The sequence below is a fragment of the Rhinolophus sinicus genome, chromosome 13, assembly GCF_057876585.1.
Source record: "Rhinolophus sinicus isolate RSI-liver-muscle chromosome 13, RSI-T2T, whole genome shotgun sequence".
Classification (NCBI taxonomy): Eukaryota; Metazoa; Chordata; class Mammalia; order Chiroptera; family Rhinolophidae; genus Rhinolophus; species Rhinolophus sinicus.
This window is the reverse complement of record NC_142513.1, coordinates 26,980,424-27,006,714: the sequence shown is the minus strand read 5'-3', so window position 1 is coordinate 27,006,714 and position 26,291 is coordinate 26,980,424. Positions and strand designations below refer to the sequence as shown.

The 26,291-nt window shown below is 33.4% G+C and overlaps 1 protein-coding gene across 6 annotated transcripts in view; it reads left to right on the top strand.

The window, feature by feature from the left end:
• GPCPD1 (glycerophosphocholine phosphodiesterase 1) overlaps positions 1 to 26,291 on the top strand; it is a 50,507-nt gene that overhangs the window by 13,155 nt on the left and 11,061 nt on the right. For all 6 annotated transcript variants that reach the window (XR_012491245.2, XR_002137628.3, XR_012491246.2 and 3 more), the window contains exons 5-16: positions 5,287 to 5,362; positions 7,214 to 7,255; positions 9,127 to 9,250; positions 12,466 to 12,697; positions 14,477 to 14,639; positions 14,966 to 15,098; positions 16,168 to 16,222; positions 18,620 to 18,712; positions 20,814 to 20,891; positions 21,582 to 21,621; positions 23,490 to 23,551; positions 25,471 to 25,536. Coding sequence is in view for 3 of the 6 variants with exons in the window: in XM_074317679.2 (XP_074173780.1) it covers positions 5,287 to 5,362; positions 7,214 to 7,255; positions 9,127 to 9,250; positions 12,466 to 12,697; positions 14,477 to 14,639; positions 14,966 to 15,098; positions 16,168 to 16,222; positions 18,620 to 18,712; positions 20,814 to 20,891; positions 21,582 to 21,621; positions 23,490 to 23,551; positions 25,471 to 25,536 (1,164 nt within the window). In the remaining 3 variants the exon portion in view is untranslated. The remainder of the gene's footprint in view (positions 1 to 5,286; positions 5,363 to 7,213; positions 7,256 to 9,126; positions 9,251 to 12,465; positions 12,698 to 14,476; positions 14,640 to 14,965; positions 15,099 to 16,167; positions 16,223 to 18,619; positions 18,713 to 20,813; positions 20,892 to 21,581; positions 21,622 to 23,489; positions 23,552 to 25,470; positions 25,537 to 26,291) is intronic.

Below are 26,291 nucleotides of genomic sequence, written 5' to 3'. Positions count from 1 at the left end.
TAGACCAGGATCTTTCCTGAAAGCCTTTGGAGTAGCTAATAAAACTAAATATGCTTGTTCACAATGATTTATTATTTGGGGATTGTTTTCATATTTAGAAAAATGTTGATTCTTTTCCTCTTATTTTAAAGAGACTTATTTGCTGAAAGGTTTCTTTTCCTTCAGATTGTTACCTTTGAGCATACTTGGGCTGCATGTGAACAAGGGCTTAGGCAGGAGTCTAGGAAGCAAAATGTGGATTAGAGCTTCAAAAAAAATTTATTTCCCTTCGGGGTCATTGAATACTTGTTACTTATGAAAAAGGCAAGCAGCCACTGTTACCGCATTCTCTTAGCCACCATTATAAAAAAGAAAAAACTGACAAACCCACTTCAGCTGTCTTTTGCACCTATTACGTTTCTTATTCCGAGAATATATTGTAAATATTCGGTAATTAAACTTAAATTACATCATGGTTGATCATTGTGTTGGCTTATCTTGACAATAGTCTCACTTTAATGACTTGAGAAAAGATCATTTATTTGGTATAGATGTTAACGCATCATAGCATAGTTCTTCAGTATAAATTGGACAATTGTGCATAGATACGTAGGTCATAGCCCTCATGACATTGAAAGCTTATTTGAGGATCCTGGTATGTGAAATTTGTAGCATGTGAAATCAACTAAATTTTACTGACAAGGGCATTTGGACAAGAAAATCATAAAGAGTCCTTTGGGTATAGTTTTCTAAAGTAAGACTATTGTCAACACAGGTTAAATTAAGCCAACCTACCGTATTCTCTCTCTTCATTGAAAATGTAACTAAAGCAGCACATCAGTCTAAAATGCCTATTTGAAAAAATTGGCAAGAAGTCTGCTTACAGTAAAAAACAAGTTTTTCCCCTTGTAATACTTGCAAAAGTTTACAGTATGTGTTGGTGAGTGTGTTTCTTTAAGTAGGTGCTCTGTATCGTGTACACATGTACCGTGTGATGCAGGGGCTGCCATGGTAAGTATGTTTTTCATGGAATAGAGTAAATAGCTACATAAAATCCCATGCCTATGGCTAGAGGGTTCCCCCCCCCCCCCCATACCAGCTTAAAGTGACACTTTTTTTGTAAGTTGGTGGCTCTTTTTAAATGAAACAATTTTAATAGAAATAATTATGAAACTTTGTTTCCATTGTGCGTTGTCAAATGATAGAACTAATGTGCAAGGAATCTTAAACCAGAAAATGATGTAAATTATTGGAATACATATTTTATGAATATAGATAATAGGAAAGCGAAGTAATTACGAAAGCATTGAAAAGCTGAAATGGGTAATAAGATTAATTTTACTGGTCAGAAGTTTTAGGAAGTAGTCTACCTAAGCAGTTGTAGAGCCTAAGCTAAAAATCTTGTGATTTTGTCACTTGACCTTCAGACTTCAGCTTCCTCATCTAGAAAATGAATGTGAACTATAAATTTCTTAGGTCCCTTCCATTGCTAAAATTTTATTGTAAATAATGTAAAATTTTACCATTCATATTTTCTCTTCCATATTTTCTCCTTCTGGCATATTCCTTTTAGTTTAGAAGTTGAATCTTGAAGTCCTTTTTCTCTTAATTGTTCATAGCTACATATTTTCTTATACTTTGTAGAATTAGAATGTGAATGTGTGGAATTTTTAGATAATTTTACAGATGACAAATCAAAATATTAACATTTAAACATAGAAAATAAAGGTACTGTGTTTCCCCGAAAATAAGACCTAGTCAGACAATCCGCTCTAATAAGACTGGGTCTTATATTAATTTTTGTTTTAAAAAATGCATTAGAGCTGATTGTCTGGCTAGGTCTTATTTTCGGGGAAACACGGTAGTAGATATTCCTGGAATGAAAACATTGGTGTGAGTCTGCAGATAGTCTATTAATTTCACATCTTCACCAAAGATAATTTTTGAATTAACATGTAATTTAAACATTTTAAAAATCCATGTCCACCCGTGTTTACTATGGCTAGAATTAGGGATGTTACCTCATGCAGAACTGTTAGCCAATTTTTAATTATATTGTCCTTGAAATTTTTCATTTGTTTCAGTGGAAATAGCTCTTTATTTTTCAGTAACATATTTGTTTCTAATTTTTATACATTCACTCATAATTAGATCCATTGCAAACTTTTACTTTATTCTTAATCTACCTTGATTGTCATTTCAATCTTTTAACAAGAGTATTATCTGTGATAGGCAGATGATGATTTATTTTCAGAATAGCCCGGCTTGTCATTTTGTATAGTGGTTTCTTAATAAGTAAAATTCTTCTAACTTCTAAATGCCCTCAGCTGTTAACTTCAAATTTGAACCATCTCATAGATGTCTGTCAGCTTAGCTTTCTTAGCTTTACTCTTAAGGGACCATTTTTCTTACTGATCTTATTACAATTATTATCTGACAGCATTGATAAAAATTCTTCAGAGACCCTTTTACATGTGCATTTCCCCCAAAAAACTGTGGAAAGGAAACAATCAGTAAAAAATTTCAAGTTCACACATTTTTCATGATATTTAAGAGCAGTGATATTAATGACTACTTGATAATTTTGCTTGGTGGTTTGTTAAAACAAAACAACTAAACAAAACAAAAACTTCAGTCTACATGTTGGATAATCTTGTTTATTTCTCTCAGTGCTTGATGCAGCTGAGTGATGTCAATAACTGTTTAAGAAAGCAATCATTAAGACTTGTGTGTATGAAAACATAGATTTTTTTTTTGGTATTTTTGTTGTATGCATGTTTGAAAATATTCCAGCAATCATCTGCTTTAATATATGCTAAATTGTAAAATAACTTTACCAGTACTGTTAATGGAATACTGTCTTGGACTGATATTGTTCCTTTTTTCTCCAAAGATCTACCTTCCACTTGACTCCAAAATGCTTAAAATTGTGGCAGCCTTTTACAGAATGGAACTGTTCTTTTTTCTAAAATCTTGAAGAATGTTTTTCATGGAATAGAGCCTTAAAAAAGATTGCATATTTTGGAGTCATTACTGAGATTTTTAATATATCAATGCTCAGACCTTAAATTTTTATTTTTTTTTAGAGAACTTCAGTAAGCTAAAATTTAAGATTACCTTCTAAAGCTTAATAAAATAGTCATAACAATTTTTGAAGTTCACTGTATTTTAAAACTTGGTTTATTTTTTTCAATATTATGACACATTGTGTACCAACCCACAAGGATTTGTAGTGTGAACACTACTAGACACAATTATAAGTCATCGGTTGAATTGACTCTTTGGACTTCTCAAATTTTTATTCTGTTCAAGCCTAATTTGTTTTATGCTGTGAGTAGTGGATTTGTAACTAAAACAGATGAGTGTGGAGTTATTAAAATTGCTACTAAAATATGTTCCCTGTAAAATATTTTAATCTACAGGGCTATTTTTACATAAGTATAGCTGCTACAGTCAAGACTTGGTAAAATTATCCTGACACCATCTTTGTAGTGAAGATTTTTTTTTTTTTTGGTAGGGGGAAGTGGGGGACATGGGCAAAGTAGAAGAAGGGAATAGGTTGGTTCTTTCTGGATGCTTATTGCTGAGAAGCATCATTCCTATCTTTAATGTGTACACATTTGCATGTCTTGAGGATTAGAAAGTTTGATATTTAAAAAAACAAAATCAGAAAAATGTGACAAGAAAAAGTTGTAAAAAATACCTAGGAGATGTAGGATTAAATGTATCTCCTTTTTTAGTTGTAATGGAAATGAAATTCACCATATTTTAAGATGAGCAGTTTCATATTTACATTTTTAAGAACTTCTACCCAGTCTACCAATTCATAAGTGAACCCTTATAACAAAGAGGCATTTGGCTACAGAGAGTGAACATTTCCTGTATTGTCTCAAGATAAATGATTTGAATGAGTATCTAATGCTATTTTAGTTTTCAAATTTCAAAAGTTTCAAATTGCAAGTTTTACAAAAGATTTTAACCTCTGATTATTTTAAGTGGCAGAATAATTTCTTGTGTTTAATTAATAATGTGCCAAATTTGTTACAGACTTACTATCATTTGGCACATTTATTAAATATAATCAACATTGAAATCCTATAACATGTCATAGAAGAGTATTTAATGCCATCTAAAGGTGTACAATATATATAGAGAAACTTATATACTCCAGGCTTTTTAAGAGTATATTTATTATATGCCTAGAAAAGGGCTTAAAGGTGATGTGTGAAAATGTTGATGGTGATTATCCCTAAGTGGTGTGATAATGGGTGACTTTTGTTTTTTTCTTTTTGCTTCCTTGTATTTTACTACATTTCTTCAGAAGATGTGTAAATAACGGAAAATTAAAGTAACTTGTAAGGTTATAGTTCAAAATTTGCCTTTAAAAATATGTATTTAAGGGTTTAATTTTGGCACATAAGTTTAATTAGTCATTTTTTTAATAAAGGAAAATTAGGAAGCATTTAATACTTCCATTTTTTAGCTAAATGCAGGGAATCTTTGTTGGTATGTTCATTGTTTTTAAATTGCTTTAGATGTTATTGACAACAAAGCTTTATTTTCTTTTTTAGTAAGAACTTACTAACAGAGGACAATATTAGGAATTGTCACAGTAAAACTGGGTGTTAGTTCCCCTTTTATCAAATTTGTTCTTCAAATTTACCCATGCATGTGTCCTTTCTTTTAGGGTTTCCTGTGCCCTTTAGAAAGACTGGTTACTGTGATATGAGAAATCTGATGTTCTTCCTGTTATTTACTTACCGTTACTTAAATATATACATATATATAATTCCATCGAGTTCCTTGAGTAACTTGTGACAATTGATCTGAACTACTTACTTGTTCCTACTATTCCTGCTATCATAGAATTTAGGCTTTTTCCAAACACTTGGAGAGTTACTTAACACGAAATGCTTTATCCACTAACACCTCATTGACTGCTGACATACCAAATAGAAAGTTTGTTTGTGGTTAACTTTAACTTAGGATAGAATATCAGTTAAAGATGAAAATTTCTTTAAAAAAAAAAAAGTATCGTAGACAGACTTAAGAATGGATTTAAGACGATTCTGTGTGCCAGTTCATCCCATTTTTCTTTGTTTACTGCCTCATCCTCATTCTCTTCTAGCATTCATGTTTTGTAACCTGGTACATTCCTGATTTGGGGCATATAATATTGATAATTAACAAGATGAATCTCTTGGTTTCATATTTAGTATAAGACTTAGGCCACAAACATCTAATGGAGTCATGGGTAGAAAATAAGATATAAGAAATTATTGCAGACGTTTAACTTTTAAATTGCAGACTATCGGTGGTCCATGTCAAGTCATAGTTCACAAGTGGGAGACTCATCAACAACCACGATCAATAACCCCTTTAGGTATGGGCATTAACTGCATCTGTTTGAGGCATATGCATAAAGTTACTAATGTGCTGCACAATGGCTTAGTGGGATTTAATAAATTTTTATTCTGAAGTTTAAGGTCAATGCATTGTCAGTACTACAAATTTCACTTAGTATATCATGGCTCTTACTTTCAAAACTAAATAGTTCTAATTGCCTTTCTTTATAAACTTTATTAGAAATGCTTGCCTAGTTATTTTTATTTTCTTAGGTTAGATTAATTGATTGTGGAATATTTATTTTCGTTTGGAGTAGTTACAGAGTTTATAAAATAATATTCTTCTTGGCTGAGCATCCATGGCTTTATTTGTTTACTTGCTCAGAGAACTTAGAGAACATTTGAGGAAAAATTAACCCAGGGCAAAGATTCTTAAATTTTTAACTTTGGACAGTAAGAATGATAGAACAAGGTATCCTACTTATTGTGTTTTTTTTAAACTAGTAAATATTTGAATAAATTTATATGAATGAATTCAAATTTCTTGGTTGTAGCAGGCATATTTTCCTCCTAATTTTACTTAAATACTTTGCTGGCTATATTAAAATTGATATTCAGATAGTTAAAAAAAATTCAGTTTTCTTATACCTAAAAATGGCATTTCTCTTCATACAAGTATTTTTGAATTTCTTTTTCCATAACAGATTAAAATTTGAAGTTCATTTCACATATGTTAAATTATCTACTTGGATTCATCTGTAAATTGACTTGGTGCTGAGAAATGTGTCTTTTAGTTTCTTAGGGAAAATTAGAATGTAAAGATGATAAATGGCTTGCTAGTTACCAGCTTAGAAAGTGAGAGATTCCTCTTTACCCTGTAGGAAGGACACATCTCGTTTAAACAGATATCTCATTCCATCCTCTTTATTGGATTTTCTTTTTATATGTTTTAATATAGTTTTGATAGTGTGTTTAGAATGTTTATGATAGTGTGCTTCAGAATTATAATAGTCCTATACTGAGGTTGGAAATTATTAGATATTGAATATTTTAAAAATAATTTGCATTTTGAAGCATCTTATAGTTAAATATATTTTCTTATTGTGACAAGTGGGATGATTTTGTTTGTGGTCTTTTAAAAAGAAATTTATACTTTGAGAAAATATAACTTGTAAACTTCACAACTGTGTGCAATCTATCAGAATATTGGGAACTATCACACTTATTTTGACAAATATTTCAGACAGGTTTAAAGTAAACTGGGAAAGGAAGGAGCAGGGAAGACAATTAGTATGTTACTCAGAGGGTGGGGCTTACCAGCTTGTCTCATTTAGTTGAAATTTTGGTTACAAGGGCATGTGCTAGCACTTACTCTTTTGGTAGTTCCTCACAGCTCTGTGTATACAGGTAAGTGTATGCTGTTTGTAAAGCTTTTAGCTGGCTGTAGAGAATAGTTGGGATTTGAGGAGAATTACATTTTAGGTAAGTTCAGAATATGCACTACATAAGAATAAGCATTTTAATTGTGCCAAGACCTTTGGTTTGAAAAATCAACCAGGAGATATTGTTGTCCAGCAGCCTGTCAGCCTCACACATTGGTGGGTGTAGAAGTTTGTCCCAGTGCCTCTGGAGCACCTGTCTGAGTTTTTTTCTCTTCCTTGTAACATTGTGAATAATCACCAAATATGTACGAACTGTTGCTCTTTAATAGCCTCCTTAAAAGGGAATTATTTATTGAGGGCTACAATAAATATGCTTATTCATTTTGGGCTGCTTTTAAATTTTAGATTTCATATTTGAAAAAATGCTTAAGGTAGGTAATTTCTCATTTGTTCATTCTGTATACATTGTGAATATTAACTAGGTTTTTTATTTTCCTTCAATTCTAGAAAGCGAAATTATTATTGATGATGGACAATTTGGAATCCACAGTAAGTGAGACTGTTTTGAAAATCTTTACTGATATGGTTGAGATGTTACCTTACGTTCATTAGAAGCAGGTAGCACAGGGAAATATGACAGAGTATGATTTTGAAACTAGAAGCTAAATCCAAGAAACAAATACATTCTGTTAAATAATAGTTGTTAGTATAATTCTTATGCTTTCAAATTTTATTCTTTTGGTTTTTATTTGGTGATTTCAAGTATATGAGTTAACATCATCACTTTTTAACACTATTATGTTTGAAAATGATGTTAACAGTTCTAAATACTTAAAGTGTGAAATGTTACTCTTAAGCTAAATTTGTCCATTTTGTATGTTTATATATGCATTTACAGTAAAATCCAGATTAAGTAAAATGTTCTAGTAATTCTGGTTGATTATTTAACAACTAATTACAGTAAAGTAGAAAATCCTATAACTCCGAATATGTTGCAAATATGCATTTGTATACTTCTGCTTCAATAAATACTTTATCTTGAGGATGCAAGTTTTCTTCAGTGACTGGAATTGTCACAGTGTATCAGCATCAGCACTATTATGCTAAACTGCATTTTCATTTTAGATACTATACTGTAGGAGTCAAAAGGTGTAAAGAGGGTGGCCAGACTGTGTGCTTGCCCTGACTGAACCAGAGATAAATTACTGATAACCAGTTTGCTTTCCTGTCAAGTATAGGAAGAAACAAGTTCTGAATGTTTTGGTTGCGGTTTTAGCAGGGACGTATGTTTATACACTTTAGAAATGTACATGCTTTGGCAGTGTTTGGATAGGAATTTAACCTCTTTTCCTTGAATTTATTTTGGGTTATTATATTACAGAACAAGGTACTCTAAAATACTTGAATAGCTTTAGTGTTTAGTGTATGACAGTATTGTCCTCTTTATTTACAAAAGATGATGTTTATGCTACATGTTCTAGAGAGCTTTGTTTATGGAGGAGTAGTTTCCTTATTTCTTCAACTGTAATGCATGACATATCCCTCTATTATATGCTAATTACTATGTGTGGTTATGAATGCATGATTTCTTTCCTCTTTTTTTGTTTTGTTCTAAATTCAGCTTTAGTTAGCTTTTAGGGTGGAAAGCCATTTCTCCACCTTTGTCCATTTCTGAAAACGGTTTAAAATTAAGAGATAATCGTGGTTTCTCTTTATTTTTAAAATTGCTAATTAGTAAACATTTTAAAGATATTTCTAAGGAGAAAAGTTTCTTGATTTTGTTTGTTTGTTTAAGTCCTGTGGAAAAACTTAAGTCCAAAACAGTTGACAGCTCTCTGGTATTTATGCAAATTTTATACTTTGTTGGGAAACTTCAACTTAAACAATGCTAATACAGTGTTATCACAGTTGTGCAGTTTATGGCAGAATATATAAATGTGAGAACATACAGAATTGACTCACAGTTTTATTCTTACCTTGTCATATCTCAGTCCCCAGAAGTAGTGGTATAACTAGTTTCAGCTGAATAAATATCTCATGTGAAGCTTTGGAAGTTTAATAGTGATCCCTAATGAAACACCTGTAGGTTAGAAGCAATCTTGGAACATGTATTCTTTTGGAACTAGATTCCTGTAACTTCAATAATGGATTCAACTACAATCTTTTTATTTACTTAGATTAAACTATGGCTATTGTTACCATTCATTTAACTTCCCCGCCCCCCCTTCTTTATACAAAAGTTCTTTTTCAATGACAAATTCAAGGTTACCTATCTATTTGCTTTGGAGAGAAGTCCCAGTGACATATAACTGGAGTGTATTAAAACCTGAATGTGCACTAGAATTGTCAGAATGTATTGTACTTACTGGATTATTTAAAAATTATGTATAATAATTATGTTCTTCCTATTTACTTGCCAGATGGTATTGAGACTCTGGATTCGGGATGGCTGACATGTCAGACTGAAATAAGATTACGTTTGCATTATTCTGAAAAACCTCCTGTCTCAATAACCAAGAAGAAATTTAAAAAATCTAGATTTAGGTATGACCATGTGTACATGTTACTTAAGCCATTTATTTTTACTAATGCTATAGGTTTCTGACCCATTTCGTTTTTAGCTTTTAAGTGTATAAACTAAGAAAATAGCACACTTATAATGTCACATTTTCTAATAACTTCAGGGACTTGTAAGAGCTAACTACTTCCCTGCCTCATATTGCTACAGTCACACACACTTACGTTAACCTTAATCTCTAAATTTGAAACTAGAAAGTTTTGTTTTTATGTAGATAAATGATTTCCAAGCTTATGCATCTGTGTAATGTATACCGTTTAAATTTTTTTAGTATAGCAATAAATAGCTTATTTTAAAATTGATGTAACGGAAATGATTGTGTGCTAAATGAGGGGAGAATGGTATAAACAGAAAAATGATTGTTGGAAATATCCATCAGTGTCCGACACTTTCCTGTGGCTTAAAAATGAAAACCTTGCCATGAAGAAAAGTAGCACTTATCGTAGCAGTTCCATATTTCTTTTTAATCTTATATTAATTTAAATAGATGTCAAACTTTGTGTGACTAGCTAAATAGTGAGTGACTTTATTTCTTTGTAATGTCTTCATATATACCTTTGAGTGAGCTGGCTTCTCACTGACCCAGGCAGCCCTATAATTTGGATACTTACAACTTTGGTATAGAGATTTTTAAGTCTTTATATGCAGCCTTTTCTGACAAAGTGTGAGGGCTGGGTTGACAGGGCCATTTTCAGTAACTGAAGTAATTATAATCGTACAATACTTAATTTTCTTCATAATAAAATTTACAATGATATTACAGTGTGAAAATCCATAAATGCTTAAATATTATAGTACTTACCCAATCCTGAAATAAATAAGGGAAAGGGTGTGTAAGTAGCACGTCATAGTCCTTTGCATTGGCTGTTCTGAGAGTTTGAGTAAAGGGTTTTGGGTGTACCTTGTCTCTGCATTTCTAGGCCTCTGCTTTGCTTCTGAAAAACCGAGGTTTTTGGACCACATGAGTGATGTGCAAGATCCATTTGACTGCAAAGAGTTCCTAACCAGTTAGTCACATGTAATTGAATATTTTATTTACATGTTAAAAGAAGCAAATAAATTATGTAACAGCTGTAAAGTGTCTTATTAGCATAAGACTTTGAAATAAAGATATCAGTAGGAGATAAAGCCTTGGTTGGTTGAGCTTATTAGGATTTTTTTTCCTCAACTGTAGTTAAATGAATAGGTATTAATAGTTGGGATTCTGATTGGTTTGCTATATATACTGAGTCCTATACTGTTCTTGTTTATATAGAAATTATTTTGAGTGTATGTATTGTGTTGCTGAGGCTTAAATTGGAATATTTTCATACAACCATACTTAGTTGGGATCCAAAAATTAGTAACTGATTCCTGTTGAAATAATCGTGCACAGCTTGAAACTGATGTATATTCTGACTGTCCTTTTTTCTTAAATTCGTATTAGTGGTAGACTAAACCTTCATGGGGTAGGAAATAAATTTATCTGCAAGAATATAAGGACTTTAAAAAGTTAGCAGCAGCTTATGCATTTTAAATAAAATAGACACGCTCTTCTATCTCATTACCACCAACTTTTAAACACAAGTTTTTCTTTCAGTTGACTCCAGCAGAAAGTGGAAAGCAATGTCTCTTTATGATAGATTATAACATTTATATAGCTATTTGAAGGAAACCTTTAACATAAATAAATTCTTTCATAGAGCCCTTTGAACTTGAATTTTCTTTTTTCTTTCTTTCTTTTTTTTTTTATAGATACACATTGCTGTTCACAGTTGTAGCCTTTGTAACCTTGCGTGCCTTTCTTCCCTGTACATTACTGTCCATTTGTGGTCTCTTTTCATATATCCTGGTAGAGAATGTTTGTTCCTTCAGGCTCACCAACAGAATTAGTTGTCCAGAAGTATTCCCTTTAAGAGTTTGGTTTCTGAGAAGAGATGATGATTTTTGTTTGGATTATTAAAGTGCTCCTTTTATTTTTATAGTATGATTATGGAACAATATTACTAATTAAATAATATGTGGAGGTGTCCCCTCGGAGACCTCAGAATTATGTGGCTATCAGAGTGGCTCAGCAGTGGTTGGAAGCAGGAGGTCATGCAGAGAGAGTAGGCCCCACTAATACAATTTCGTTATTTGTTTTATCAGTCAGATATCATTTAAATCTAGAATGAAAAGTTTTTATAGCTCACCTATTACTCTATACAATGACGTTTCCTACATTAATAGTTTTAAAATTGTCTAAGTACAGTTCCATTGGTGCAAGAAATATTCTAGAATTGAATACTTTTTGGCATTAAAAGTGCTCTGTGCAAGTAATTGCCTTTCATTGAGAGTAGACTAGTCTTTGTTGCCCTATACCTTGAGGCATTGGTCTTTGTTTTCATTGCTGTGAAGCCTATAAGAGTTTTAGACTCTCAGTTTGTTTTTGTTCATTTGTTTCATTAAAAAAGTACATGTATACAAATACATACACATAAAAAAATGCATACATACAAATATATATATACTTAATACAATATTTTTCTTTAATTTACCACCTCCAACTCTCATAGTCTTAATATTAACAGAATATGGTTCAATTTTGTGCTCGAGATATATATATATATATATATATATGTATATATGTATATTATATACCGTGTTTCCCCAAAATAAGACCTAGGCGGACCATCAGCTCTAATGCATCTTTTGGAGCAAAAACTAATATAAGACCCAGTCTTATTTTAATATAAGACCGGGTATAAGACTGGGTCTTGTATTAATTTTTGCTCCAAAATACGCATTAGAGCTGCTCTGGTGTGTGTATGTGTGTGTGTGTATGTGTATGCATTTGTGAAATTTCTCAAAAGAAATTGAGATAGCCATTTATAAATGAGATAATAGTAAATACCTGTTTAGATTAATTTTTAAGAAAACAAAGAATTGATGAAAACAGCCTTAGACATTAGGCATAATGGACATTTATCTCATTTTAATACTTTACAGAGATATATGTAGATAGAAAACATCAGTGTTTTATAAAATATAGCTAATGCCTCGAGCTGCAGTATGTGTAGCTTTTGTATAATATATTATTTTTGTTATTTGAAGATTTTGCATATTCAGGGAGTACTTCTACATTTTAGCATATAGGTAACATTTGTATGAGTTTTCCTTCTGTTCCACTTTTTGCATTTCATTGTTTTTTCCTTTTGTGTAGGGTAAAGCTGACACTAGAGGGTCTGGAGGAAGATGATGATGATAGGGTGTCCCCCACTGTTCTTCACAAAATGTCCAATACCTTGGAGATATCCTTAATAAGTGACAATGAGTTCAAGTGCAAGCATTCACAGCCGGAATGTGGGTATGGCTTACAGCCTGATCGTTGGACAGAGTATAGCATACAGACAATGGAACCAGATAACCTGGAACTAATATTTGATTTTTTTGAGGTGAGTAGTTCTTTAACTAGTGGGGGTTGAGAAGAAATGCAGGCATGAGCTTATTTTTGCATATGTTTTGATTTTTGTTTAGTTTGTGTAAATGTATGGTTTGTACAACATTTTAGATGTTTAATCCTCTGTGCATTTTAGCGAGCTTCAAAAGCTGGGAGTTGACAGATTCAAGTACTATTAAGAATATAATGAAGAGAACTTCAGCAGAATTGGTTTCAAATCAAGACCAGATGCCTCGATGTCTGTGTCCTAAATATAAATGAATTATGTCAGAAGGAGTCTCCAAGGATACATAGAGGGATGGGAAGGCTGTATAGCTCTTGGTGGGCAATCTGACGTAACTAGCATGATTGAGTCCTCTTCAGGACTGAAGTCTGTGGTTTACTAAAGCACTCTGTTATAAGAATTCATCATAACAATGGACTCATTTTTGCAACTTTACTTGATATTCTAAATATGTAATAAGAAAGTTGCTATGAAAATTGTGCCAGGTTGTTCAGAATCTGTGCTGCCAAATTTCCAGAGCTACTTATGACACCCATACTAGAGCTCTGGTTTACTGGCTTCAGTTGCTTCCCACAAATATTACTGGGTCCTCCCCTGAGGTCCTTGCTCTGTCGTGCCAGGCTCAGTAGTTATGTGTACTGCTTTCCTTAGACTCTTGGTCTTTGGCACTTCCCCTCCCGTTTTCACTAGATTAAAATTTAAGTCTTTGCGGGTAGGAAATGTGCCTTGCTCAGCAGTAGCACTTAGCCACAGTCTCTTGAAAATGGCAGAATTCAGGATGGATTTAAACCCATTGAGTGACACTTGTTGCACAAATAATTAAAATTATAATCCTTGAATTGTTAATTTGATGGTTCCTTTAGATGTAGCCTTTGTGAATGGCTTTTTAGCTACCTAGCGTAATATGAAATTTAAAGTATTTCCTTTCAAAAAACTAAAAAAAAACTATATTTAGATCTTACCCAATTAATAAGATCTGTGGGATTTTATTATAAAAATATGAAGATTTGGTTGAATGTTTTCTTGTTCTTTAAGGACCTACCTTTTAATAATCTCTCGAACAACCTCACTTTTCTTTCATTTGGTTAGCAGTTTTGAAAATACTATTTTATTTATAAACTAGGTTAATAAAATACCCAGTGTAAGGAATAGAGTCAGTAGAATTGTAACAGCTGTATACGATGTCAGAGGGGCAGTAGATTGGGGGAGGGAGGTTATCACTTTGTGAGGGGAATCAATGTCTAACTATTAACATGTTGCGTACGGATCACGAGAATCTTCATGAGGGATTTAAACCCTGCTGTACGCAACGTGTTAATGTTGTTTTGTACACCTAAAATTAATTTAAAAAAAAACCCAGTGTAACCTCAAAGTATTCGATTTCCTAGGGAGTTACCATCTTTCTATGTCATCTGTGTGTATGCATTTTTAGAAAATATAGTATATATTAAAAGCTCAGGTATATCTTAGTCTTTGAATCTAAAAGTACTTAGTAACTTTCAGTCAGTCCTTTAAATTCACCTAAATTCATATGTTAGAGGATCAGAAGTACAAACTAGCAGTTATGATTAATAAAGTCATACATAAAATCTTAAAATATTATACACTAAAAAATGTACTATTTATTACAAAAAAAACTATCTAAATTACCTGAATATAAATTTGATTGTGTTTCTTACCGATCTTCCTCCATGGAGGTTTTTTTTTTATCTTTAAATCGAAAATATTCAAGCACAAGAATTTGGATTATTCTAAACCTCATTTTTTCAGGAAGATCTCAGTGAGCCCGTAGTTCAGGGTGATACCCTTCCTGGACACGTGGGTACAGCATGCCTCTTATCATCCACCATTGCTGAGAGTGGGAAGAGTGCTGGAATCCTTATTCTGCCCATCATGAGCAGAAATTCCAGAAAAACAATAGGCAAAGTGAGAGGTAAGCCTGGAGAAGCAGGGTGGCCCTTTATAAATAAGCAAAGGTTAAGTTAAAATTTTTATTAGTTTCAAATTGAGTTTTTGAGAATGATGAAGATTAAACTAATGATTCGTTTTAGAATTTTAACTAGCATAATAATAATAAGGATATAGCTACTGAAATTTCTGGAAGCTTTATTTTGAATCAGTTTTGACTTGTTGATTTTTTTCCTATTTGATAGATTGATAAAGCTAGTTTGAGTGGTATTTACATATAATTGATCTCATCATGGCCTTTTTAATTGTCTTTATTTTTGTCCCTCTCCCCCCTTTTTTCCCCTACAAAAGTTGACTATATAATTATTAAGCCGTTACCTGAATACAATTGTGACATGAAGTCTTCGTTTTCCAAGTACTGGAAGCCAAGGACACCTTTGGATGTTGGACATCGGGGTGCAGGGAATTCTACGACAACTGCCCAGTAGGTTGGATATTTGAGCAGAATGAGCATCTGGGAGCTCAAACCTGATAATGTTAGATTGGTTTGACTGATTAAACGTCAAATGATTCTTTTGTTATTACCCTGGAACTTGGATGGAATTTGGTAATTGGGGTTCCCAACTCAACTTAATTAGAGACTCACGCCTCAGATTATAGTCAGTCTTTTTAATGCTGTACTGAATTGAGGATGAGAGAGACATTAAAACTAGAAAGCCAACCCCCAAAGGGAGGAGAGTGGGGGAGTGGGTGAAAAAGGTTAAGAGGAATAAGAGGTACAAACTTCCAGTTATAGAATAAATAAACCACAGGGGTGAAGTGTACAGCACAGGGAATGTAGTCAATAATGTTATAATAACTTTGCATGGTGACAGATAGTTACTAGACTTATGGTGGTGATCACATCATAGGGTATATAAATGTCGAATAACTGTTGTACACCTGAAACTAATGTATTATATGCCAACTATATTTTATTTTAAAAGCATTTTAAAACAGAAAACAAACTAGGAAGCCAGGATGGGAAGGCTTGATGCAGAGTCAGCCTGATGACATCAGTGTATCTGTATTGTGGTCCTGACTTTTGGCATGTTGCCTTTTCTGGGTCTCAGCTTACTCAATGATCAATATAGTTTCCATACCTCCACCACGTTGGTGTGTCAGCCTTTTCCCATTCCTCCAGTCTGCCAGTATTATTAAGTCATCTGAGGCCTCATTGCAGGGAGCAAGGTTCTGTGTCTCTGCTACTTCATGCCATTGCAAAGGTTTTTTTCCTTAATTGGTCACCCTTCTTGGGGAGGTTGTGTTTTCATAGGATATGTCTATATTCAGCTTGTAAAGATCTATAATTATTAGAGCTTGCATTTATGGAATAAATGCACACACCAACCAAGTGATGGTCACAGTCTTATTTTGGGGATGGCAAAATTAGCCTCAAAACAGAATAAGTACTGTTTCCATTGTTGCAAATATAGCTGACTTCCTTATTACATTTGTTTTCTTTATCTTCTTACAGTATATCACAACTGTGTTTCTATACATTCCTTTTTTAGGCTTGCTAAAGTTCAAGAAAATACTATTGCTTCTTTAAGAAATGCTGCGAGTCATGTAAGTGAACCTCTCTTAAATAGCTTTGGACTGTTAATCCAAAGGTAGAAAAGTAGAGAAATGTGGGTCTGGGGAGTCTCCTCCAGTTTGCATTAGTAGGTTAAAGAGGTGAATATTTTATGCTTCTTCTGAATATGTTTCTAAGTGAAGATGAAGTATCTCTAGGCATTTGTATTTAGATTCATGGTTACGATTGAGGTGAAAACAATGAAATCATAAGCATCCTATTTTTGAAATAAATTCTAGGTGATGGGGGCAAGAAAACTGTTCCCCATTAAGCATTGATTTTCATCAACTGAATAATGTGCTCATTCAGGTACTCCTTTTGGAAATAATGCTTATGGAAGGATTTGACAGTGATTTTATGTAACGCTTTAAAAAAATTTGTCAGTTTACATCCTGCATACCAACTTGATTATGTTAAATTTCTTAACTGTTTTTATCCAGTTATAAAGGGTTAGAGTCTGTTTTTTAGCTTTTAGTTCTTTTCAGCAGCTGCAGCTTGGCATTTTTAATCAAGAATCTGAGATTCCTCTACTTCCTCCCACTCCTCTGTACCTGATTGAAAAACCATATATTCCAAAGTTAAACTACAGGGAAATGGAAGAATATCTTATTCTTCTAGTTCCACTTTTCCCACAGTGTCCTCCACATGCTTTAAACTTTGCTTTTTTAACAATAGTTCAGCAAGTAAACTTGATTCATCTTATAGTCACTTTATCACTTATAAATGGGCAAACATACATTCTAAAACATACATTTTTCATATTTTAATGTTTCTAAAATTGGGATGGGTTTTACAACTTTCTTAACTTTTCATCATGGTTTGATTAGCCGTTGTTTTTTTTTTTCTCTTAGTGGTATATACAATAATGATGCATTTTATAATTCATGGCATCTTTGATTATTGTAATTATTTATTTTGTTAAAAATATTAATAGTGGATAGTTTTGTCTTTGTGTTAAAAGGATGATATTAAATCTATGAGTATTGGGTTGTAGTTTATTATTTGGAACCTGTTTTAGCTCATTGTAGCTAGCTAATCTAAACATTGTTTTATTAGCTGTAAACATGTGAAGATCCCTGTTAAAGAACTTGCAGGGTCTCTGTATTTTGAGCGAGGATTTCATTAACCCCTTTTGTATTCTGATGAAATCCTTTGTAACTCATATGGATCACATTTTAGATCCATGTTAATTATTAATGGTTAGTTTGTTTTAATGTTAAAAACATATCTTTGATGAGGTTTTGATCTGGGCTATTTCCTAAAGCTCACACATGAATTTTTGGGATCAAGTTTTACCTCTTAATAAAATATTCCTAAAGGATTGTGATCATGTCAAATTAAACATATAAACTAGAAAGCTAAACTTAATATGTTTAATCATTGTGACTATTTAGAAATAGTAGGGTTTGTTTTCTTTGGTAGAAATGGCTTCTGTTATTGTCTTGTTTATAGTAATAGAAGGAGTTAAGCTTATTTCCTGCTTCATAAGTCATCAAGTAACTCACCTCCTTTGATTCTAACCTATCATCCATGTTTACTCACAAGTTGAGCAAGGGGTGGAAATGTATCCATCCATTCTTATACAGTACTTCTCTGGGCCATAGTAATATTACAGGATTCTGAAATCTTGTTAATTTTTATCCCAGCTGGCTTTCTTTCAGTGAATGCACAAATTTATAGGTCAGGTTATGTTTTCAGTTTTTATTTGGATTAATTCACATGTCAGAATGGATCTGACTTTTAAAAATATCCTTAATTCTAATTCTTGTCCTCCTTTCTTCTATTTAGTCTCCTATTGGAAAATTTGTCATTTGCATCATTCTTGTTGCCCATTTCTGTTCTCTCTGTCTTTTCAGCGGCAATTATAGTTTCCTCTTTGTTAACTGAGGTTTTGCTAAGAATGGCTCTGGTGTGCTGCTTAAGTGCACCAAGGAGCAGAGCTAAGAGACTACAGCTTATTTTTTCCCACCTCATCTTTGAGGTCCAGCTGTCCAGCTAAGGTAGCAACAAGGTGTGAGGTAGCTCTGTGCTGCAGGCTCCTGTTAAGCTCCATTTCTATTAGTAGCAGTCGTAGAGGTGACGCACCTATGAAGGCTGTTGACTGCCACAGAGGGGCCCGGGGTGTGTGCAAGTGAATCAATGCCCATTTTATTTTCCAGGAAAAAATTGCTGTGCTATTGCAAAAAATGGAAAATACTTGTTTTAAGAGAAGAAATTACTTTTTAGAAAAAGCTTAAAGTGTAGCATTAAATAATTCATGAAGTTTTATGTTTTTGTGTATGGGTCTGTTATTTTATAGAGAACAATGCGTTTCTTATGTCCTTGTAGTTTTAGATGTACTGTGGGCCAGATAATGTTTTTCAAATACATATTTCCTTTATTTCTGTCAGGGTGCAGCGTTTGTAGAATTTGATGTACATCTTTCAAAAGATTTTGTGCCTGTGGTGTATCATGATCTCACCTGTTGTTTGACTATGAAAAAGGTATGTTGAAATTCTTTCATTAAAAAATATATATAGTTATTTATTAAATAGAGCTGGCCAGTTCATTTTCTTGGTGAGTTACTGCTAGTCCCTTCCTCTCTGAAGCTCCTACAACACTGAGAGAGTAAGGAGACAGGAATACTAATTCCTAGAGTAGGGTCTCAGTATTGCTGAATTGTTTTTTTGTATTTAACAAAAGGACATTCTAGGTGGTTTCTGTATTAGTCTGCCGCTGTCTTTATATTGAGGTAGGAGAGGAAGCTTTTAGAGTGTTTGTTTTCTAGGCTCCCTTTTATTTCTACCTTAAGCTTTTCCTCAAATTAATAAGTTAGTATGATTTGGCTCAAGTGGAAAGAGCTATAGGGAAAAATAAAATTGGAAAAGTGCTTTGGATTCAGATAGTGGAGGGCCTCAGAGAAGGGGGTTAGACTTAGGAGCTAGGGAAATATGAAAGACTTTGGAGCCAAGAAGGGAAATATTCAGAATTAAACTTCTAGATTAAAATTTCGATACCTGGAGGACAGAGAATAGAGACAAGAGGGACAGTGATATGGGCCAAAGGTAAGGTAAGCCTGAATTGGAATGGAGACAGTGAGAATGGAGAGGAGGGCGTGATAGAGGAGAAAGTCCAGAAGGAGATTTGAAAATGCATATAATTGCTTTAAAATTATAAGTATTGTACACATAACACTCATTATAATTGTGTAGTGCTTAAACTTCAGTATACAAATTAACCAAGTGATTTCTCAGATACTTAAACTAGGAGGGTTCACTTGGCATTTTCTTTAAAAGTGTATTAGGTATCATTTTCCACGGAGTTGATTTAAAGTTAAGGCTAGCTGGCTAACATGTGCAACACTGCAGCGGACACTGCCTGTTGTCGTGTAAGTAGGTGACAGGGCTCCTGGCTCTGCCTGCTGGTGGCTCTAATCAGTCATATGGGTTTGGATTACTGTGATGTATAGAAAAGGGCCCCTCACCTGTTGTGAACTGGTGTTAGGAGATGAAGGGAAGGAAATGCACCTAGTTGATGACAGAAGTAGAATATCAGTAGAAAGGGAGCAGGTTGTTTTTTGCTGTAGGGAAACATTAAAGCGAAACGAGGAGTGGCGTGGTAAAGGACCTTACTAACCAAGGTGAAGGTTATTGAATCTAGTTGTAATTTCTAAAAAATTTATGAGAATTAATTGAAGAGTATTACCGATCCCATCTTTTCAGCAGACTTTGTCTTGTTCTTCAGTTGAATCTGGATAAGTTAATTGGGGAATGAAAATGACAGATTGTATGTATTTTCAGTTTTAATTTTCAAGCTGGTATTTTCCAATTAAGCTAATAGTTCAGAAGATTATGGAATGAATATAAATCTTCCTTTCCCCTTTCTTTTTGGTCACACTTCCTTGATAGTTTCTTATGTGTTCCCCCAGAAAAACTATGCGTATGTTCATACCATATGTACATGAATGAATACAAAAGTAATGGATTTTAGTATATTTGTTGGATTGATGATTTATTGGTGGTACATTAACTTATTTTCTTTAGAGGTGCCTAAACAATGTGATATTTGATATGAAATTAAAATCTAATAAAACATTTGCTCATGGGGAAAATGTTTATAATAGACTTCCTGTTAAGTAGTACTGCTTGTAGGTAATCAGACTTTTTTTTTTTTACAATTAATTTCTGTGGCTATTTTTAACCCAACTTAAATTTAAAAGGTTTAGCTAGTTATTGACAGAAATTACTCCTTACGTAGTACTTGCATGTTGATTTCCTAGTCATGTAGCATTGTATATGGCAAATAAAATATATACAGCATGGCAGGAAGTAGGGGAAATGACTGACTCTGGCTTTGTTTTCAGTGTCTTTAGGACCATAGCTTCCTCCAAGGTGTTTTTTTTTTCCCAGGCACTACCACCTACATTAAAAACAAAAGCCAGAATTTTAAGAGCTGGGAGATGGTGTTAGGTGAGAAGGGCTCCCCTGCATGGGTTCACCATGGCCAGCAAACAATTACTCTCATCATTCAATAAATTAAGATATTAGGTCTGTATAGGGTAAACATTCAGTAACAATTTGGGACCCGTTTTTATTTTATTTTCAGAAATTTGATGCTGATCCAGTTGAATTATTTGAAATTCCAGTAAAGGAATTAACATTTGACCAACTCCAGTTGTTAAAGGTAGTAATAATAGCATAAAATGTAAATTGTCTTTTACTTTTAAGACTCTGTGCTTGTCTATGTGGTAATGTTCTCTTTGCACATGGAGATGACGATATATTCAGCATGCATTGGAGCATATGCTTTGGTTTTCTGTTCTATTAGGAAGAATGGGTTTGTGCTACTCCATCTGTCTTTTCTAACAGTTTCCATGGACCCCACTGGTTTTTGCATATGTGTTGGGGCTAGGCTATAAGTCTTTGGAGGCCATAGGGACTAGCTAGCCCTTCCCATGCATAACCTTAGGTTGCCTCTGGTCTGCTTTAGCCCTTTTTTATGTAAGTGTCACTATTTTACAATTGGCTTTTTATGCTATTGTTGGTTTTATACATATGTTACTATCTAAGATCTTTGTAATTTTACATGATCCTTCTTCCTATTCCCATTAGATACCTAAATAAATGATTGAGTATAAACAGTTTCCTAACTTAAGAATTTTTATATTCCTCTTCCCTATTTGGGCATTTGATCATGAACTTATGTGTATGTATGAATATATAAAATATATACCATTGTTAGTGGTTATTCTTATTACACTTATAGTTCTTCATTTTATAGTTTTCTCTTACTTGCTAGCTTTTCAATGTTAACCACATCTTTATAAACTAAGGCTTTTTTTAAATGATTGCTTTATGTGTGTGTGTTTTCTAGCTCACTCATGTGACTGCACTAAAATCTAAAGATGTGAAAGGTATGTACCAATCTGGGAAGCACTTTTCATTTCATAGTTAGCATATATATGGTATTTCCTTATCCATTTTAATATTTTCTGGTCATTTTAATGAATGTAATACTGGACTATCCAAATGCAATTTTATAGACATGAAGGCTTTAACATATATGAATCTTCAAATGCATGTGTGTCATGTGTATAGTAACCATGATTTTTTTGTTTTATGAGTTTTCTTAGCTTGATGATCAAAGTTCTTTATAGTTTTGTGCCTATTAATACCAATCTTTTCAACATTCTTACCATTACAAAGTAGAGACTATATATATATATATATATATATATATATATATATATATATATATATCAAGCATAGAATTTGGCTCCAGAACCAGGAGTTTGAATCCAGCTCTAACATTTATCATTTGTGACCTTGGGCAGGTTACTTTTTTTGTAGGTTACCTGCCTATAAAATCCCTTTGTAATTCCACTTTACTTTTTTACTGCCATGAAACTTAATAGTCTGTGCCATTCATTTGAAGTTTAGTGTATCTTTTTTTTTTTTGTTCCCCCTTTTTTCTGCCTCCCCCCCCACTCCAGTTCAAGCTGTTGTTTCTCAGTCTAGTCGTGTAGGACGCAGCTCCCTTGCCCATGCTGGTATTATGAGCCTTGCGCTCCCCACCGGCTGAGGCAGTCAGTCACCAGTGGTCGGTCGGCCCTCACAGTAGCTCACAGCAGCTCTCGCCAGCACCAGCCACTCACGATGGCCGCCGGCCACTCATGCTGGCCACCGGCTGCTCATGGAGGCACACAGTAGCCTGCAGCAGCACACAGCAGCCTGCGGTAGCTCACACCAACTTCTGGCTGCTCATGGCAGCCCAGCTCCAAGGAGAGCTGTTGTTGCCAATCTCAGCTGTAGAGGGTGCAGCTCACTGGCCCATGTGGGAATCGAACCAGTGACCTTGGTGTTAGGATCATGGTGCTCCAACCACCTGAGCCACCAGGCCAGCCCCTGTATCATTTTTTTAACCCTTTATTTTTGTATATGCCCTGTCTCTTCAACTAGAATGTAAACCTAGTTGAAGAAGGATGGGAAAATGTTTTTATATTCCCCAAGACATTTACAGTACTCTGTAGATAGTAGGTACTCACTAGATATACATCTGCAGTTGTGATAACAGGATAGTTGGGATGCCTTTGTCAAGAATTTGTACAGTGCCTAAAGACTTCAAAGATTATCCCCAGAGCGTACACATGACTTAATAGGCTTATAGTTCATGACTGTTCATAGTAAAATGAATTTTACCTTTAATTTATTCAACTAGAGAATGTTACATGATTTTCTTTGAATTTGTAATACATGGGATTTTTTTTTTTAAGGAAAGGGAAGTTTGATATTTAATTTTTCTCTTGGAAAAAAAATCTTGTGTGTCATGATATATGATTTATTTAGATTTAAATGGTAATGGTAACTTTAGTAGCTATAACTAGAAGCTATAAATTCTCTTAACTTCTAACTTTAGAGCTGATTTTGGTATTTCCAATAGAAGTCTTAGCAAGGTGGCATAGCTCTTATTTACATGGAGAAAAAACAAATCACTGGTTGTGACTACTTTTTGAAAGTGGTATTACAACTTTTATAAGAAAATAATTACTTTTGGGGCCACTAACTGTGGTGCTTCTATTAAATGTTGCAAACTAGTCTTTATAAAGAATGCTTATTTTTAAAAATGGGGGTTTAATGGTTAAAAGTAATAAATACAAGCACCTTCAAAAAAATACTACATATGAAAGAATCTCGTAATTACTTCAGCATCTCTTTTTTTTGCCCAAAGAATTTAGGAAGATCTTAGTGATACAATGGTATTTTATCTAATTTAAAATTTCAGAATCTCTGGTTGAAGAAGAAAATTCTTTTTCTGAAAATCAGCCATTTCCTTCTCTGAAGATGGTAAGTTCCTTAGGAAAACTAGGGCAAGGCTATCTCATTAATTCTGTTTTATCTGGATAATTAATTTTGGTCTCTTCAATGGGCACTAAATAGTTTGTGTCAAAGACACATTAATATAAACTTGTCATCATTAATGCTTTTAAGAGAACATACATTTTTATGTGGTATATCTATGCTGCTTTTTTTTTTAAGAGCAACTTAAACTCAAATGAATAAAAATTCCCACCGTGGGTTAATTTGAAATGAATTAGAAAATTCACATATTTCTATATGTAAACAGGAAGGAGAGGGCACGGAAAAGGGTATGGGAGAGGAAGCTGCAATGGTGGGAAGCATTTTTTTACAATATTTTAAACTATTCATAGCTTTTGGGAAAAAATGAGATTCTCCAAAGAAATTAAGTATCCTGCTTACTTAAAATGAGACACAAATTTCAAGAATTCACTCTGGAAAAGTAAACAAAAACTAGAATTAAGATTTTAAAAGTAGAGAAAATTCAAACCTGAATCCCTTTGACATCAGGCAAGCCTACATGGACACCAGACACTCACCTTGGCTTTTGTTCCTACTGGCTCCATTTCCTAACTTCTACTCTTCTTCATTGCCTTTTTCTGGTGATGTCATTAGATTTCCTAGGCAAAAATAGGTCATTCCACTTTATCATGATTATGTTATCCACCCTACAAAAAAGATGCTACAAGAGAGCTCCTAAAATGGACATTGTCCTAGTGCATTTATAACATGGTTTGAACAATTTTTCAGGTGTTTATGAAGCTAGCTAAGTAAAGTCATTCCTTCTAGTCCAAATTCTGAATAATTTGGTTCTTAGAAATCTCATGATTCCTAGACTTGTGATGTCATAGATCAGAAAAACAGTTGGTTTGACAACATTTACTTAGCCAAATAAGTTAAACACACATACTCATTTATTCACTCACTTTGCCATCGCTATAATTCGTGTAGCTGGTTAGTATAGACTCGGGGTTAGATCCCAGGTCACCGACACCCAGATTATATTCTTACAATTATGTTGTTCTGTTAGTATGCTTTATTTGCTGTTATCAAACCAAATACCGTATATGTATTATACATGTTAAATGATTTCTAAACTTTTGAAATAAATTGAAGTTAAAAACATATCTGTTTCAAATTTATTTGGCCCTGAGCATGTTTATGCATTTGCCTGACCTTCATATTTGAAAACTAAACAAGTCAGCTCTTTGTAGGTTAATAAACCAGGCTTCATATTTTCAATGTGATTTTCTCATTATGCTGCCAAAATGGTCTTACTGCAAAGTGTCTGTATAGTTTAGATAAGTTGACACCATATTATTTGTTCATTTATATAGTTGCAGCATTATTTATTTATGAGCTTTGGTATAATCTTTCATTTGCCAATAACATCTTTTCAAAGAATTCCATACAGCATGGTATTTGTGAAGCATCACTACCTTCAAAGCAAGATAGAAATCATGGTTTTTCATATAACCATGTCTTCATATAATAGATTGACATACCTGAATGAAATTCAGAAAATATAATAAATGTCTTCTTAAATTCATGAGGTTGCCTAACTTATTACAGCTCACTTTGAATGTCCAGTAGTAATGGTGAAAAGGATTTTAGGTTAATGATCCATCTTTGTAGTAGTAATTATCAGTTATCACAGTGCCTAAGACTACTGCTTTTGCTGTTTGATTTCTTTTGACTTTCTTATTTCGCTTAATCAACCAGATTGTCAGTTTGTGTATGAGAAAAGATAGTGGTTTATGCTGAAGGCACAAAATTTTATTCTTGCAAGTGATATGTTTTCTTATAGGTTGCTTTTTGTAATAACTTTGTTTTCTTTTTTTCTCTTACATTACCATTCATCGCACCAAAAACAAACTAAAATTCTCCACCAACAAACAAAACTCTAGGTTTTAGAGTCTTTGCCAGAAGATGTAGGGTTTAACATAGAAATAAAGTGGATCTGCCAACAAAGGGTAAGTAATTCTCTGTGTAACACATTCTTCTCCTCCCCTCACCCCCATTTCTTTAAATGCATTCATTCCTATCTCTTGTTTTAATGGAATAAGTGAAACTGAAAACTTACTGTGGCTTCTTCCCGTAAGCACAGCCCTTGTTAGACCTTTTTATTACAGCATATTTTATGCTAATATATAAGTACTTAAAAATAGTGATGAATGTATTATAGTAGAAATTTCCATTTATATATATTTTATGTGCACATTTATATGGATGGTTTCTGGGCATACTTATAAAGTGAACAGTGAGAACTCTGTGCAGTCAGAACTCTATAACTCTGATTAGTTTTTGTTTTCTAATCGTCCATTTAAACACATATCTTAAATAACTTCCTAAGCAGTTTTCTGTAAGTGGCAGTAGCTAGTAATAATTAACCAGGAAAAGAAATTTCTGCAAATGTGTTTTAAATCACTTCCAGATTTAGTCATGCTTTTGTTCAATGATTATACATTGAAAAGCTGCTATGAACCAGGCATTTTCTGGGTCCTGGGGTCAAGTAGTGAACAAAACAGAATAAAGCCTTGTCTTCCTGGAACTTACATTCCAGTCAAAGGAAATAGTTAACTATTGAATGTATCAGATGGGGATATGTGTAAATGGGTGGGATGCGTGGGTAAGAGGGTTGATTGGGGTGGGGAGCATTGCAAGCAGTTAGTTCAGGTATCATGATGAGGCAATTGGAACAATATCCCAATTTGTTTTGGTTAGAATA